Source organism: Carcharodon carcharias, chromosome 26 (assembly GCF_017639515.1).
Source record: "Carcharodon carcharias isolate sCarCar2 chromosome 26, sCarCar2.pri, whole genome shotgun sequence".
Classification (NCBI taxonomy): Eukaryota; Metazoa; Chordata; class Chondrichthyes; order Lamniformes; family Lamnidae; genus Carcharodon; species Carcharodon carcharias.
In genome coordinates this window covers 19,619,652-19,636,819 of record NC_054492.1, presented here as the reverse complement: position 1 = coordinate 19,636,819, position 17,168 = coordinate 19,619,652, and the positions used below count along the sequence as shown (strand labels likewise).

At 40.7% G+C, this 17,168-nt stretch overlaps 1 protein-coding gene across 5 annotated transcripts in view; it reads right to left on the bottom strand.

Moving 5' to 3' along the window:
- The window catches only part of LOC121269822 (protein unc-13 homolog C-like), a 599,906-nt gene that overhangs the window by 463,697 nt on the left and 119,041 nt on the right, over positions 1 to 17,168 (bottom strand). For 4 of the 5 annotated variants that reach the window (XM_041174809.1, XM_041174810.1, XM_041174811.1 and 1 more), the window contains one exon: positions 4,420 to 4,483. In XM_041174809.1, the coding sequence (XP_041030743.1) occupies positions 4,420 to 4,483 (64 nt within the window). Of the gene's footprint in view, positions 1 to 2,339; positions 2,376 to 4,419; positions 4,484 to 17,168 lie in introns of those variants that run through there. The other variant, XM_041174813.1, reaches the window with a different exon arrangement.

Here is a 17,168-nt window from a genome sequence, read left to right as displayed (position 1 = left end):
CATACAATCAAGGAAGTTAAAGCTTATTTATTGATTCAAAAAAAAAATTATATCACCTGATGCCACCATTTCAAAAGCATTATTTTAGTTCTACTGACTTGCCAGTTTGTTGTCAATGCCAATATTATTGTTCAGCAGTTTCCTGAAGAGGTTGTTTCTAGGTGTGTAGGAAAAGCAATCTGAACCCTCCCACCATTTTAGTGGGGAAAATTCATCAAATATGGTTAAAAGCAGTTGCTTATCATTTTTACACACCACCAAACACTGCATCCCCCTACTGAACATCAAGAGAATCACTCATTCACCATTTTATTTTCCAGGATCTTGAGTAGAATGAATTTAAGAATTAAAATGTTATTACAGACAATCTGATATATTGGACCTATGTCAATAGTTAAATATTTTAGTCACTTTTTTAAATAATGGTTTTATACTGATTTGGGGAAAGCACATTGTGGTACTGTTGATTCTTTGAGGGAAATATTAACTCCCCAAAAATTGTGGGTTTGGGTTGAGTGGGATATAAAAATGCTGGAAATCTCAAACCTGAACTCAACCCACCTCCAATCCACTCAAGTGAGGTGGGAATGGGGGTGGGCAACCAACCCATTCCAAAGAAGCAGCTTATTCATTCAAACATTTTAATGGTGAGGTTTTAAGCTTAATCCTGGCCGGCCCATTTTCCCAGAGCTTGACAAACCTGGCGTGCACTTCCACACGGAACAGGTAATTGCTTTTTTAGCACCGATTGTGCTGCCCACCAAAAAAATTAAGCTGCTCCCTACTACACAGGACCAGACCCCTCCATCCCATCCACTGCAACCAGTCTCCCTCCCAGAACCAAGATCTCCCATTGATACGGCCTTTCTGATCTTCTCACTGGCCACCATTCCAACCTCCCCCCTCAGCACCCTCCTTCAATTCTTCAATTCACTCCACTACTCCACTGTTTCCTGATGTAGCCTGGTGCTGAAGGTTTACCCATCTGATAGCCAGCCAGCTATCCTCGCAATCTGGCCGATTGTGGCCACAAGACAGACAAAAATGTTAATCGCGTTCATCCAGGTTTCCCCAAATACAAAATTGTTCCCTGCTCACTTCCCACCATGTATCAGGGATATTAAATTCATCTGCTAGTTTCAGAAGACAGACAAGCATCCTCAAACATGTTTAGCACATGAACAGGTTCTTCGCATTTCTTCAGATAAAACCAACTTACTTGAAAAGATCAGGGGAGGAAAAAAGGTACACAAACTGAGAAATAATATCCACAGCAAAACATAGATGAAACATCAAAGCATTATTTTATATATGAAACCTTAAAACAAATTAGAAGCACTGAAAAAAATGTCAAAATGATGTTTCTCCAGATGCTTCCAATGACTTAGACAATCCTTGATCCAGATGCCCCGACTATATCGTGTGTGTGTAGCTAATGAACTTTGACAGTGCCATCAGTTACTGGTTTAATTCATTAATCTTCTGAGCATAATACATTCAGATGCCCAGTATGAGGACTGTCAACATAGGAAGCGTAAATATGCTAGTAAACTCCTGAGCTTAAACAGAAATTTAACTCCATTCAAAACATTTAATACCTTACTCATAAATGCAATTCCCAACAAATTTTTTCTGAGCAATGTGCAGTTGTAATATGGAGAAACTCTGACTATTCCATTCGTTTCTCATTTACAGTTCCAGATCATTTGGGATTTCCTTTACTGTGAGGTCAAGAAGTTAACCTTGTTCCTGGGTTTCTGCCAACGATGTCTGAAATCGAAGTGAACTCTGTCATGATTACACGCCCTTTCATTTTCTTTCACTTCCCTGTGGGGAAATGTCTAGTATTGGCTTGTTTTTTTCTACAAAGGAAATTGCCTTGTGGTCAGGAACTTAAGAAGGGTAGAATTAGAGGCACAGACCTGCTTTTTTGCAATTCCATGGCACATTTAAGATACAATGGTTGGAGAAAAAAAAATCTGGTTTCCTGGTCCAACAATCAAGCAGAAGCAACCCTGCAAATTAACCAGCCCATTACCAAGGATTCAAGGAAATTAGTTGTGCCAAATGACTTGGCATTGGCAATAGAACGCTCAGTGTTTACCAAGTGAGCAAGTTTACACAATTTGTGAAACCATTCTTCGTTAATTTTGATTTTATTCTCTAAAACTTATAAAGTGATTTATATGACTATTGGCTATGGGTAACATTCACAGTTCATCAATAAAAATACAATACACTATCTAATTGAGATGCATTGAGATGGGGCCAACCAGATTGAAATTAAGCCCTGTTCTGGTAATAAGAACCACATTTGAAGTGGATATTGATTCACTTACACTGATTTTGATAAATCTATTCCAGGACATCATTTGAATATTCTGTACTATGGTCAACAGTTAGCTGCCAAGAAAGAAACCAAAAAGAGTTTCAAACCGAAAATGCAAAATGCTTTTGCGATAAAATTCAGACCTTAGTGCTATGTTTGAGCAAGCCCAAAGTCACAGAAATATTACAGCCTGGCAGTGAGGAGCCTATGTTTTGGGTTGATACAAGAATCTGGCAAATCAGAAACTCTCAATTTCTGAGTAAGAATGAGGTGGAAAAAGAGACAAAGGGGAGAAAACTGCATAACTCAAGTTTGAGTGGCAAGAAAGAGGAGATAGACAAATAAATAGTAACTGGCAGCTAGGCTCAACTTATTCCACAGGATAGCTTTTTCTCTTTGAAACTAAACTTTGAAAAGTTATACTGCTAGATTATCGAGAATGTAGTATATTCTCACACATATAAAATGTGTGTGTGTTGAGATCTTCATATCACTGAGTTAATTTTCAGATTGTATTGGATTGGGGGGTAAAATAGAAACATTGGGCAGAATTTTACAGCCTCATCATGAGGAGGGCAGGCCTGTAAAACACGGCGAGCCATTCAAAAGTCCATCAACTTCAGCAGGACCGCAAAAATCCCACCAGCGTAAAATTCTGCCTACCTGTCAGGTGAAAAGCCAATTTGTATTTCGTCATGTGGATATAACAGAAAATAGCTGGCAAAGAATTTCATAGCAATAGCATATTAAATGTTATCTTTAAGTGGGCACATTTTCACCTTTAAAATACCTCAGCCGCAATGAGATTGCATTCAAAAGGCTTGCACCCAAATGAAAGGGCAATTTACTCCATTGCAACTCAAAAACATAAGGCTCCAGGTTGCTTGCATTTTGAAATAAGACTAAGAGTGGTGACACTTGTATTAACTGTTGCAAATTAAAGCTCAATCTGTTATAAAACTGAATAACTTTATATGAAACAAATACAGAAAGCACCTTAAATATTATGCCATATATTTCTTAATTTAAGTGAAAATATTAAATAAATATGCATTTGGAAACAGGAGCATATCATGCAAACTAAGTAGAACAACACTACTTCAAGTGAAACTTTTCTTTAAAGATTGATACTCTTTTCAGCCATAACCCAATTTAATGTTTTCAAGAAAAAAAAGAGCATTTTCTCTGTCTCCAGGTTTAATATATTAATGGTGTTTGATTTAAAGAGTGCAAAATTTAAATTGTCAGTCACAGATAAGAGCTGTGAATTTGATGAAACACTTGTGCAAAGATTATTTTACGAATGCTGCATTTTTCTGAAAGTTGGTCAGACATTAATACTTACATGCACCTAAAATTATTTCTTAAATTTCCATTTAGAAACCATTTTAATTTCAGTCTCATCATCATGACACGACTCAATTACTTAGTTTATAACCTCTAACTCACCACCAGTTATCCTTTAAATTTTATGCGCTTATGATCTGACAAATCACATTGCTGAAAATCACAAATTGCTTCATATTGCAGGGTTCAGAAGGAGCGATTTTCAATTTACTAGTAGAGTGTAAAGCCATTAGAGAGAGTCAGGTATCTATAAACTGCCCAATATTCCTTTCCAATGAAATGAAAATGGGGCAGCTCCGATGATGTCACATGACCCACAACACCAGTTTTACAAAGGCACAGTGAATTGAAAATTACCTCCAGAAATACAACTCCCACCTTGTCAAAAATGGTACAAATTAAAATAAAACTTGGTATTGCAAATCCATCCAAGCCTAACAATGCAAACTTACCACTGAATGTTACAAATATTTCTTCATTTTTCGTTTATGATTCACATACTGCAATAAGTTTAATAATTTTTGTAAAAAAATTATCAACTCAATTTTCCCCACAAGGGAATCTACAATTCCCCAGTCTTCTACCCTAATGAGCGTAAGCTGCAAGTTTTATCTATTTCTATATATCACTGTTCTACCGCTCGTGAACTGTGTGAACAACTTTACCAAACCCCAGAGAAGTTCCAAAAGTCTGAAATATAATTAAAGCAAAGCAACCAAAGGAGTTAAAAAATTCAGTCTTACTTTTTCAATGACTCTTTTCCATCTTGATCTTGAAATACTATTTGTACAAACCACCTCTTCACTCCTGAAAGACAGTCAGAAAAATAATTTGTAATAGTTTTAGAAACAAATTCTAAATATCAATATTCAAAAGAGTATTCTGATGTAATCAATTAGCAAAATTAATCACCACCATATTAAGATCTATATTATTCTGATGAAATCTCCAAATATCGGTTATACCTTTGCAGAAAACATCATTAAATAATCTTTGGTACCACAACATAAACTTATGTCTTAAATTTGAAACTTAACAGATTTTAAACAAAAATGAAAGAAAACTTGAAAAATTGTTCTTTTCCCTTCCATTAGAACAGTGTACGGGGTTCAAGTGTGTATGGTTCAAGTGTGTACAATCGAGGAAGGATGGAGAGCAACGCATTTCTGCTAGTTGCTGCGTCTAGAATGAAGCAAAATTAAATGCAAGCGATTTCAAACAAAATGCCAGAGTGACATCTTTCGGCAGAGTTGTAAAGCTGGGAAGGGGGACTTGATTAGTTGATGAAGGAAAAATGGAGGAAAAGGGGATTAAGGGACAGGGAAACACAGTAGATTAGATTGGCATTGTCTGCAGGCATGAGCAGTAAATGTTGATACAGATCGATTAGCCCAAAGGGCTAGTTTCTGTCATAACTTCTATAACACATATTATATGTAATATTTATACACACATGCACACATACATCTGAACAGCAGTATGGAAGTCTTTTAAAAGCATTGAGAGAGCAGATAGCAAGTTAAGATCAAGGGAAGCATGTTCACATATCAAAGTGAAAAGATAATTTTAAAGCTGCTAAGCCCCTCCATGTTATACCATCCTCTTTATCTACACTGTTTTGGCATATGCCAACTAATCGGGGCAAATGAGCGCTACTGCAAAAAATTATCTATTACATTACTACTCTTGTTACCATTGATCAACTACTTTAATAATGACAACACAATGGTGTGGATAATCACAGAAGAAAGCCTCCAATGAACCATGAGGAAAACTTTCACTGCCTCATACAAAAACATGGCAGCTAAATTTACTTAGAAATGGAATGGATCTATAAGACAACACAAAGAGTACATCAGGGCTTGAAAACTAAGCAGCTCCAACACACAATCCACTTATATTATCTCTGCAGTTTAGAAAGATATGACAGTAAAGGTTCAAGTGTGAAAAATATTCTTGAAGGGAAAAAAAATACACTTGAAGGGCTGAACGTTGAAAAGGTTGCTTGTCAACTGCGTGGTTGCAGAGATTTATGGTCAGGACTGTTTTCACAAAAGCTTCAGAATCTGCCTACTTTATTGTCAATCTGAAAAATGTTTAGGAAAGCTGCAGCCATTGCTCTATCTAGAGAAGCTAATAAGAAGCTATTGCCATGGAGGAACCTAGGAGAATGTTGTAGAGGAAAAAGACTTTTAGTTCAAAGATAATGATTTTGGTTTGTGAGGAACAAAGTTTCAAGAGGTTTAGATTAAAATGGCCAGCAAAGATAAGAACATAAGAGTTTTTTAAAAAATTCTTTCATGGGATATGGGTATCACTGGCAAAGCCAACATTTGTTGCCCATCCCTAATTGCCCTCAACAATGTGCTGCTGAGCTGTCCCTTGAACCAATGAATTCCATTGGCTGCAGCACAGTGCTGTCAGAAAGTGAGTTCCAGCATTTCGACCCAGTGAAACTGAAGGAATGGAAATATATTTCCAAGTCAGCATGGTTTGAGGCTTGGAAGGAACTTGGAGGTGGTGATGTTTCCATGTGCCTGCTCCCCTTGTCCTTCTAGGTGGTTGAGGTCGTGGGTTTGGAAGGAGCTGTTAAAGGAGCTTCAAGTTGCTGCAGTGCATCTTGTACATAGTGCACCAGTGGTAGAGGGAGTGAATGTTTAAGCTGGTGGATGGGGTGCTGGTTAAACAAACTGCTTTGTCCTGAATGGGGTTGAGCTTCTTGAGTGTTGTTGGAGCTACCCTCATCCAGGCAAGTGGAGAGTATTCCATTAGATTCCTGATTTGTAATTTGGAGATGGCGGACAGGCTTTGGGGAGTTAGGAGGGGAGTTACTCGCCGCAGAATTCCCAACCTCTGACCTGCTCTTGCAGCCACAGGTTTTATATGGCTAGTACAGTTTAGTTTCTGGTCAATGGAAAATCCAGGATATTGATTGTGGGGAATTTAGCAATGGTAATGCCATTGAATATCAAGGAGAGATAGTGAGATTCTCTCTTGCTGGAGACGGTCATTGCCTGGCACTCAAATGTTGTCCAGGTCTTGCTGCGGTATCTGAGGAGGGGCAAATGATACTGAATATTGTGTAATCATCAGCAAACATCTCCACTTCTGACCTTATGAGGAGAAGTCATTGATGAAGCAACTGAAGATGATTGGGCCTAGGAAACTACCCTAGGTAACTCCGGCAGCGATATTCTGGGGCTGAGATGATTGATCCCCAATAACCACAACCAGCTTCCTTTGTGCTAGGTATGACTAAAAACCAGTGGAGAGACCCCCCACCCACCCCCCGTTCCTATGAACTTCAATTTTTCTAGGACTATCTGGCACCATACTTGGTTGAATGCTGCCTTGATGACAATGGCTGTGTGCAGTTGTCACTCCTATCTATACTGTTGGATGCATCTGCAAAAGGTAGATTGTTAAGGACAAGGTAGAGTTGGTTTTTCCCTCATTGGTTCCCTACCACCTGCCGGCTCAGTCTGGCAGATATGTCCTTCAGCCAGTTCAATCAGTAGTGGTACAGGAGCAGGAGTATGCCCTTCAAGTCTGCTCAGCCTCAGTACAATCACAGTTGATTTTCTACCTCAACTCCACCTTCCCACATTACCACCATATCCAATAATTCCCACCATATCCAATAATTACCACCATATCCAATAATTCCCACCATATCCAATAATTACCACCATATCCAATAATCTACTGATCTCTGTTTTGAAAATATTCAGTGACTGAGCATTCACCGGCTTCCTAGAGATGCTGTTGCTCAGTTTCCTTATTATGACAGTCAAGAGCAATCTCCTCCAGTATAAGTGCTTTAACTTGTTTAGAAGAATTCAGCAGTAAGGACCTTCTGGGAGGATAGGAATGATGATTTCCCTGTCACGTACAGCATGGAGTCATACATTGTCAAACTGTCAAACTTTCCTGAACTATACTGGTGTATGTAAGGAGAATAAACCAGGTCCTCGTGAGCTGTTGTTACATGGATGTAGGTGATACCACTAGTCAGGACTGAAACAGTGCTTCTGTAAATCCCAATCCTTGTGCTACAACAGAAGTCACAGTCACTCTGATCTGCTTGCCTTTTTTTTGCCATGTGGGCTTTCCAAGGTTCTAGAAAAACTTTTCGTCACTGAATGTCAAACTGTATACACGAAGTAGTCAAAGCTAATATGGAACATTTTTACAAGCTTCAAATATTCTTTGAAAACAAAATCTAGTGTGAAGGCAGCAGAAATTATGGACAGAATTTAATCTAGCTGTTGTAGCAGGAACAAAGCGGCCACGTTATCAGGCACTCTAACGGGTGTCGGGGGGGGGGGGGGCGGTGGGAGTGGGGGTGAGAGACATCGAAAGCCACCTGCCATTTTCTTGCCTCCAACTCACCCATTCCCATGACCACTCCCATCCTAGCCTCATTCACCCCAAGCGCAGGAATTCAATAGAAATCCCTGGTCAAGTTCCTGGATCATTATTGCAACACCCACCACTCCCAGAAGCACTACCAGCAACAGAGATCTGCCAACCTCTGACTGAGCGGCAGCTCTCGGTAGGTGGGATTTCCACCTCCAGTGTCTTAAATCCCAGGGGAGGCCTGAAGCTCGTCAGTTAAGTGCCTGACAGCATCGGAAACAATGTGGGTTTCACACCAGTTCACCAACTGGAGGGTGGGACCCACGTCAGGATTATTAAATCAAGCCCTATAAACACCACTAGGCATGCAAAAGAACTGCATGTGGCAAACTACCACAAGAATATTAAGTGCTTAACATCAGTTTTACTTGCATGACATGCTGACTAAATTCTTTGGATCTATATATGATTCCATTACTAATAATCAATGCATTCCAGCATTATTCAAACAGAATAAACGACAGCAAGATAGCTGTTGGGAATTAACATGCACACATTAAAATGATCTCATGACAGCTTTAGACACCTCACAAAATGAACTCGAGCCTAATTACCACCATAAATATTAAATAGAAAAAATACTAAGTGTGTATTTGCATTGTTGATATAAAAACGTAGAGATCTTTATTCTGTGACCCAGTATAGGGCTGCAAAACATTTGTGGTTTTCTGCTTATGCATCATCTGATAACTCAGTGGGCATTGCAACTCTAAATTAATGGGAACTGAAGCAGCATTCCTTAATCAGCTTGTTCTGGGGGCGATATCCTGACACTGATGAAAGAGAAAGAGATATACAACCAACTGATAGAAAGACATTTCAAGTCGATGTTCAAATTGAGTGAAGTTGAAGAGCTATTTATCTTGGTAGCATTTGGCATTGCTAATAAAAATAGTGTTTCTAACCTCTCCAATGTTTATCTAAATACTGAAATTTCCCAACACAATGGAAAACAGGGAACAGTCCATGACATTGGCTCTTCTTCCCCCTTCAAATGACCCTAGAATTTCTGCAGCTTCCCCCGAAAGGAGTTGGGGGAGCAGAATATCTGCACTTACAACAGCTCCTCTTGCCCCATTTTCCCAAAGGTTCACCAGAAAAGCTCCAACACATGTGGATAAAGTAGCTAACATTACCCTTTATCCTTAAACTGCTCCCTTCACGTCAGTGTGTCTGACTTTTACCAAGTCCAGTGGAGGAATTTGATTTGGTCAACCTCCTTCACCCCCGACAAGCAGGACAGTATCAGTAGGAGGTGTTACAATCAACAATTGAGTGCTGAACTTGTTGGTGTGGATAATAGCTAGACAGGCAGCAAAGTGAAGACAGGTCAACAATTAAGTCTCTTTTCATTTCCCCATAGAAAGCCATCAGATTCTCAGGCTAGAGGCCATCCAACAGCTGCTTTGGACAGCACCCAGGAAGCCCCAGAGCTGACAGTCACTTCTACTGCTCCAGGTCTTGAAGGCTGGATTTTTTATTCCCAGCCTGAGCAGAGGTCCCTGCTAGGGGCTTGGGAAATGCCATTGGCACCTTACAGCAAAGCAAAAGTTGAACCCACAAATTCCGGGCAGGTGAAGGTTAGAATATCGGCACCCACTTTGGGAGGAAAGAATGCCTGACCGGCAGCCAGGTGCAAAGTAGGGAACACCAGAAGGGTGTTTTTCTTGAGTTATAGTTAACCAGCACACCGATTTGCTTTGAAATAAGCCTTACAAATATTCTGGAATGGAAATAACCTCATTCTGCAGATTTTTGTTTCTACAACCCTTAAAATAGCTAAATCAAATACTGTAACTTAGTTGCTATGCCATTTTAGTCACTGATTTATAAAAACAAGGGAGAATATTTTACCCTGGTTATCCATTAACTTTTCACCGAGTGCAACCCAGTGGAGGAATTTGATTTGGTCAACCTCCTTCACCACCACCAAGTATGACAGTATCAGTAGGTGGTGTTACAATCAACAATTGAGTGCTGAATTTGTTGGTGTGGATAATAGCTACAGAAATAGCAGCTGTTAATAACCTGCATCACAGCAAAAGTGTTTTCAACCATCGGAATGGAGGTGCTTCATGAATTGTTGATATTGCATAATAATTTATAACTGAACAAGGAAGCCAAGGCTATTTCAAAACTGTCTCACCTGGATCCCCAAATTGGGGAATATTTTTTTTTAAAAAAAAGATCCTAGGTTGCAGAACAGAGGTGCTCTGGCTGCACAGGAGAGGTGGCTGAGCGCCGCACGGGGCTTGGCTGGTGGGTCAGGATGCGGCGAATCTCAGCAGTCATCTGATTCAGGAATGTTTCAAATGAGCCACCCTGAGCCAAGATGAACGGCATGGTGCGGAACACTCCGGAGGCGTTTGTGTTAACACTTCCATTAAACAATGCAGCCTTGGCCACATAAACCATGAATAAAGAACGCACATCTGCACAGAGGTTTTGCCATCCTCATGAGGAACGCTTGACCTCCTTCACCACTCATAACTCTTCTTGTTTCGACATCAGTAAGAGGAGTGTCGCACGTGTGGCTTCAATTGTCATCATTTATGTAGCCCTTAAAAAGAAAAATGGTGCACAGTTACAGCAAGATACCTCAAAGACCCACCCAGTGCTCAGTGTGATGCAGTGGCTTCCACGCTCATCCACTTTTACATGCTGCTCGCCTTGTGGCCTTGGAAGAGGTGGAGGCAGCCTGCTCATGCGTCTGCGCTTGCAGCCGAGATACATGTGGCGGCTGTCCTCATTTTGGAGGTGTGGGGGGGGGCATCTACAGAGGTTGCTGCACCTGCTCTGTTGCACAGCTGCTCCCACTGTCAGAGGAGCAAAGGAGGCCAAGGATGATGACGGCATCCCTTGAAGGGTGGCAACTCTCATCCTCTTCAGTGTCATCCTCAGCGCTTGGCTGGTGCTTCGGATGGTAGCACCAGCTAGGGTGTAAACGGCATCCCTCCAAAACATCTGTGCCACCAGTGCCACCGACCAGCACAAGCTACATAGTGTGACAGACATTGTGTGCAGTTCTGCATGCAATCCAAAGTATTGCTGAATGTGACTCTCCATGGAGGTTGGCCACTGTCTCAATGGAGGAGTGCATGTGCTCAAATCCCTGAGCCATGGCGACACATGAGCTTGATGGACTCCTCCACTCTCTGCCCATGACTCCATACTGTATCAGGGAACTCCAGCATAAGGAGTACATCTGCTGCTGCCGATCTGCTTAGAGCCTCTGTTCCTGTGACCTCTGAGGCCCTGCCTCTGTGCCTAGCCGAGCAGGGATATGTCTGCCCTCCCTCTTCAGAGAGGAACTGACCAGTTTCTTCTGCCACTCTTCTCTCCACCTACACCGCAGTGGCATACTCCACTGCCCGTGCCCCTATTTAACCACAGGCAAGGACCCACCAAGGTCAATGTATCTGCACTGGTGGGCGACGCGCTAAGATGGGAGGGTGCTCCCTTGGAGCTTGGTCGGTCATCTCGGCCCAGTGAAGAGGGCAAAGGTCTCCATGAGTGGACGTCTGAACTTGTGGGAGACAAAAGGCATGAGAGCTCGCCTTGGAGAGTACAGTGCTGAGTTTACACAATGCAACTTGGGATTCGGAATACTGTAGGATAGGTTGAAGTGCAATGTAGCCTTTAATGACCACAATGACCTTCTGTAATCACCATCTCTATTATGAGTGTCCATCTCGCCAAGGTTGTGGTCTGCAGTCCTGGCTATCTCCTTTGCTCCTCTGGTGTGAGGCCTTAGATGCAAGATACGTCTTTATCCATTTGGGCCCTTGCTTGGGTATTGCGTGTCCATTTCTCCTGCAAGGACAAAGAGAGCGAGCTAAGGATATGCTGTCCTTTGTGGCCGATAGCAGCTGCTCAAATTCATTAGAAGGTGCACGTATCAGTGGTTACAGGTCCTCAGTAGCACTATGGCTCAGAGCCATCCTGAGGGATTAGTAAGTGGCCTTGGCACAACCCTCCCACATTCTGGAGCATAATGCACCCTGAGGTTCCTCAGCTGGTGTGTCTGCTGAAGGGTGAATAACCAGCGACCTGTACTGGGGGTTGAGGGTAACACCTTGCAGGAACATATCAGGTCATTAAACCTCTTCTGAGCACACTTTTGACATTGACAGTGGCAGCTACCTCCATTCAGGCCTGTTCGGTATATGGGGGTGCCAATCTCCAGGAAGAGGACCTCCCACCTCTCCCTCACTGCCTCCAGCATCACCTCAAGGTCTGTGCCTGAAAAACATGGGGCTGTCCTGCCCTGCAGGTCTCCGGCTCTCTTGAGGCATCACAGAAATGAAAAATCCAGCCCAAAGTTTTCTGAGAGTCTTCACTATCCAGCCACAGAACTCAAATGGCAGCACAGTTTGGCAACCTGGGGGCAGGTTTAAGACCCAGAAATAGTTGCCACTTCTGTTTCCCACCCCTGTGGCAAAAATTCAGCCCCAGGAATCAAACTGGAGACATTACTGTCCATATGGTTCACTGTCATAGCATGCAGCTCGTTTACCTACTGAGCTGGTGCTTAGTACTTTTAGATAAACTTGTGCACTCTTGCAATAGCATGAGACACTACCTTCAGGAAAGGTGGTGTGGGAGGGGGTAGTGGGGGAGTAAAGCGCACTGAAGAATCAATAGGAAATGAGTCAGGAATACTTGTGGATAGTGGCATTATACACAATAATTCATAATAACAGTAATCAAATACCCAAGTTTATATAAATATAAACCTGCAGTGCAAGAAACAGAAAAATTACCTTTAACGTATAAAAATGGACTTCAACATTTTAAGACCAAAATGCATCAACGGTAAAATAAATAGCCTTGGAGGCCTTAATAAAATCTCCTTTAGCATTTATACAGTTTGCAGCTATGAAATAACAGATGTTTGCACTGTGCACTATATTAAGTTATCCCATTGAAGCTGCTTGAACACAAATCAAAATAACAAAAATCTGAAGAAATTTTAAAGGAACCCGATTAAGCTCCCTGTTGGTGATAATAGTTATTAGCATCTTTAATGAGGCTACTGTAATTAGAATGCCTAAGGGAGGGTAGTGAGGGGATTTGACTAAGTTATGTGCAAATACACAATATTCTGAAGCGATAAATATTGTTCAAATAAGGTGAAGGTTTCCAAAACTCAAGTATAGCCCCACTAGCCTCCACAAGGATAGGATTATGAACCATAATCTGTAACTTAATATCGGTAGAACACAAATTTACTGAACACTCTTCGAAAGCTTGAGGCCTAGTATTGTTTCCTTCAAAAAACTGACCCCACAAAAAAGGTGCGTAACGAGTTTTGCAAACTCGTGAAATGCAAAATAATATATTAAAGAACAAGTGGGCTGTTGCCAATGTTGAAAGTATGATATTATGCTGGAGGTTTGATTTCCCTGGAGGATATAGAAATCAGACATGGACTAATAGAAATCAGTTGCTTGTGGAGTCAAAATCATTTTGGCATAGAAGGAAGCCGTTCGGCCCATTGAGTCAAGGTTAGCTCTCTGTCTAGTCAGTCCCATCCCACCATTCTATCCCCATGGCCTTGCAAGTTTGTTTTCCCCAAGTGTTCATCCACTTTCCTTCTGAAATCAGTCTTCACATCCACCACCCTCAGAGGCAGCAAATTCCAGGTCATTACCATGTGATCTTCCTCATATCCCATCAACATCTCTCATCCATCCAAAACCTTAAACCTGCATCCCCTAGTCCTTATATCATCAGCTAACAGGAACAGCTTTTCAATGTCTACCTTAAACCTGTTATCATCTTGTACACATCTAATCTTACAGAATCAAATTAGAAAAAAAGTTTTAAAAATCTAAACACCCAAGCAGGCACTTTAATTGCTATAATCTGCAAATAATTACTGGTGGCCCAGCATCACTAACAAAATATACTAAACCTTCTTAAAATGAAAATATACTGGAACCATGCAGCAAGTTAATCGGCATCTTTAAAGAGAGAAGGGTCCAGTGGGGTCCTCCCCCAGAATTCAAAACTGACAGGTAAGCAAACATTTTACTAGAATTAGAAGAAAGAGAGAGGGGCAAGTTTTAATTTCGGATTAGGCTTCTAATGTACCAATCTCGTTGTGTCAACAAGCCCAGAATAACTCAGAAGAACATTCAACAATTCAATTGCCAGTATCACAGGTTTAATGCCATTATCAGGCAAAGAAGCAGAAGTATGTGGCATACATGCAGCAGCTGTGATAAATGATGCCACCCTATGGTAAATATTTTGAAGTACAAATAAGGTAGAGAATAAATTGTTTAAAATTGTATAATTGTATAACTGGATGATAGTTTCACATTCATGATATCACACTTCCCATGTTAAACTTTGGCTAAATTTCAAAAGCCAAATTCCTAACTAAAATAACCCATGGAATTTACCAAGCTTGAAATTCAACAGAGCAAGTCACACATCATTTCAAAGTCCTTTCAGCTAATATTGATATCCTTCAGTGACTGAAGGATTCTTAATGCTGGAAACATGAACAATGACTAGAATAGCTCAACACACGCAAGGTAATTTTGACAACGTGGATGGAAGTATGCCATTGCTGATACTGAAAGTGGATTTATGATTATAATTTTTCAATGATGAGAAAATGATTTGAAGAATTAATTCCAGGAATTTATTCAGGCAACAATGCAGATTTAAATAGTTATTAATTTTAAAATGAGAAAGCTCAGGGAGAAACAGAAAGAGTGACAAAAAGCAATTACATTTTTGTCAAATCCTAAATTGGTGTTAACAGAATTGTACTTTTTCAGTAGAGATGAATTTAAGCTTCATGCAGTTTTCAAGGTTTGCATTCATGCACCCAAAGCATTCACAGTATTAGAATTAATTTGTCCAAAAGATTTGAAAACAAGCTGAAAGGTAAATTTTGGAAGTTTCTTGGGAGCAAAAGTTTCACGTCAAAATGGTTTTCAATGTTCGTTAAACTTCCATGTCTAGTTCTGAGAGTTCTCGACAAAAGACAAAAGGTAGATGACTTAGCACAAGACTGATCTAAAACTTGGATCCTTTCTGGCCTATAAGATCCTCTGCCACATCATGCATTTCATTAACCTACATTAACCTTTATTAATCTTTGTAATTTTCACTGCCCCAACAAAACATGTTACAAAAACTCAATTGGTTTACTTCTCATTTGACATATTCATTATCCCGGAATTAACTCCATTCATTTCATTGCTGATTACCTTTATTTTTTAATATTTATGATCCCATGTGCCATAATTAGTGGGAGTCACAAAAAAAATCGAATTTTGAGTTTTAGTTTTACATTATTGCTGAAAAAAGAGACAGTGTCGAAGCTTTTCATCTTGCACTCACCAGGGCAGAATCACAAGAATACCAAATCTCAAAGGGAACAACTTATACTGCATTGGTAGAGGCATTGCCATGGAGAATACACCAAGGAACAGATAACTGCCAAGCTTTTGTTTAAATTCAAACCAGGCAAGTTGATTGATTGGTCAAGGCATTGTCATGTGGAATAAACCATGGAATGACTGCCCCCAGGCTTCTGTTTGGTTGAAAAAGGCACAATGCGTGGACGTGCTCTGTTTGCAATGGAGGGCCCTTTGAATATATGTAGCATATAGCACAAGCTTGGCAGTTAACTGTTCCCTGGTGCATTCTTCATGGTAACACTTCTACCAGAGTCCACTTACCAACCAATCAGCACCCTCATGTGGTAAAAATTGTCGTTCCATTTGAAATTTGGAATTCTTGTGATTTTGTCCTGACGAGTGCAAGATGAAAAGCTTCAACGCTATGTCTCTTTTTTTGGCAATACTCAATTTAGATTACATTCACATGAGCAAGGGAGTCAACAGTTCAGTTAAGGAAGCAGCACAGGAACAGGACTCATCTCAACTCAGTGGATAAAAGGACATTAAATTGCATATATACAACACTCGGGCATATCTCACCATGATCTATCTTCATTCTTCCACCATCTCCAACTTGTCACACTGCTTGTCCAACCTCCAATTTTGTATTAACAAATTTCCTCCAACCAAATAATGGGAATGCTGAAGTCAGTGTATTTGATCCCCTCCACAAACTCCATTTCCTGACCACTGCTTTTGTCCCTGGCAAGAGTCCAAAACTGAGCCAAAGTGATCACAGCCTTGGTGCTGTGTTGACCCGGAGATGAGCTACTGACCACTCCTTCACCAAGACTGCCACATCCATCTCCATATCATCATCTAATTCTGACCCTGTCTCAGTTCATCCACTGGTGAAGCCCTCATCCATGCCTTTTATTACATCTAGACTTCACTATTCCAGTTCTCTCCCAGTTCAACTACATTTCAATTTTAAAATCCTCATCTATATGACCTCAAACTGCCCCATCTCTGTAGCCTCTTCCAGCATTGCAAACCTTTGAAATGCCCGTGCTCCTCCAATTCTAGCCTCTTGAACAGCCTTGATTTAAAATTACCGCATGGCTACCAATGATGGAATCAGCTGCGTTGGCCAGAAGCTCTGGAATTTCACCCCTCCCCCCTAAAGTTCTGCACTTCTGTATCTTCCTCTCTAAGATGCCCCTTAAAACCTCTCTCTTTGACCTAATAATTCATCTGTCCTCCAACTCCTTCTGTATTTCTGTGTCATTTTCTTTTTTTTAAATAAAAAAGCTCTGGTTAAGCTCCTTGGGATATTTTACTACATTAAAGGTACTCATTTAAATGCAAGCAGTTGCTGTTATTACAGGCACTTTTGTGGTACTGAGCTTTGCAAACTAAGGTAGCTATAAACTTAGTCTCTGTTTGGTGTTGAGTTTTGTAATTTTGGCTATCAGCAATTGGGATACTTTAAGTTAAACCCACTATTTCTGGAGTTAGGCAAAGTAAAAAAAAACAAGCCATATGTGTTGCTGCTCGCTAACCGATGATACCTATTAAAGAGAGTTTAGTTCTGTCGAAGGGTCATGAGGACTCGAAACGTCAACTCTTTTCTTCTCCGCCAATACTGCCAGACCTGCTGAGTTTTTCCAGGTAATTCTGTTTTTGTTTTGGATTTCCAGCATCCGCAG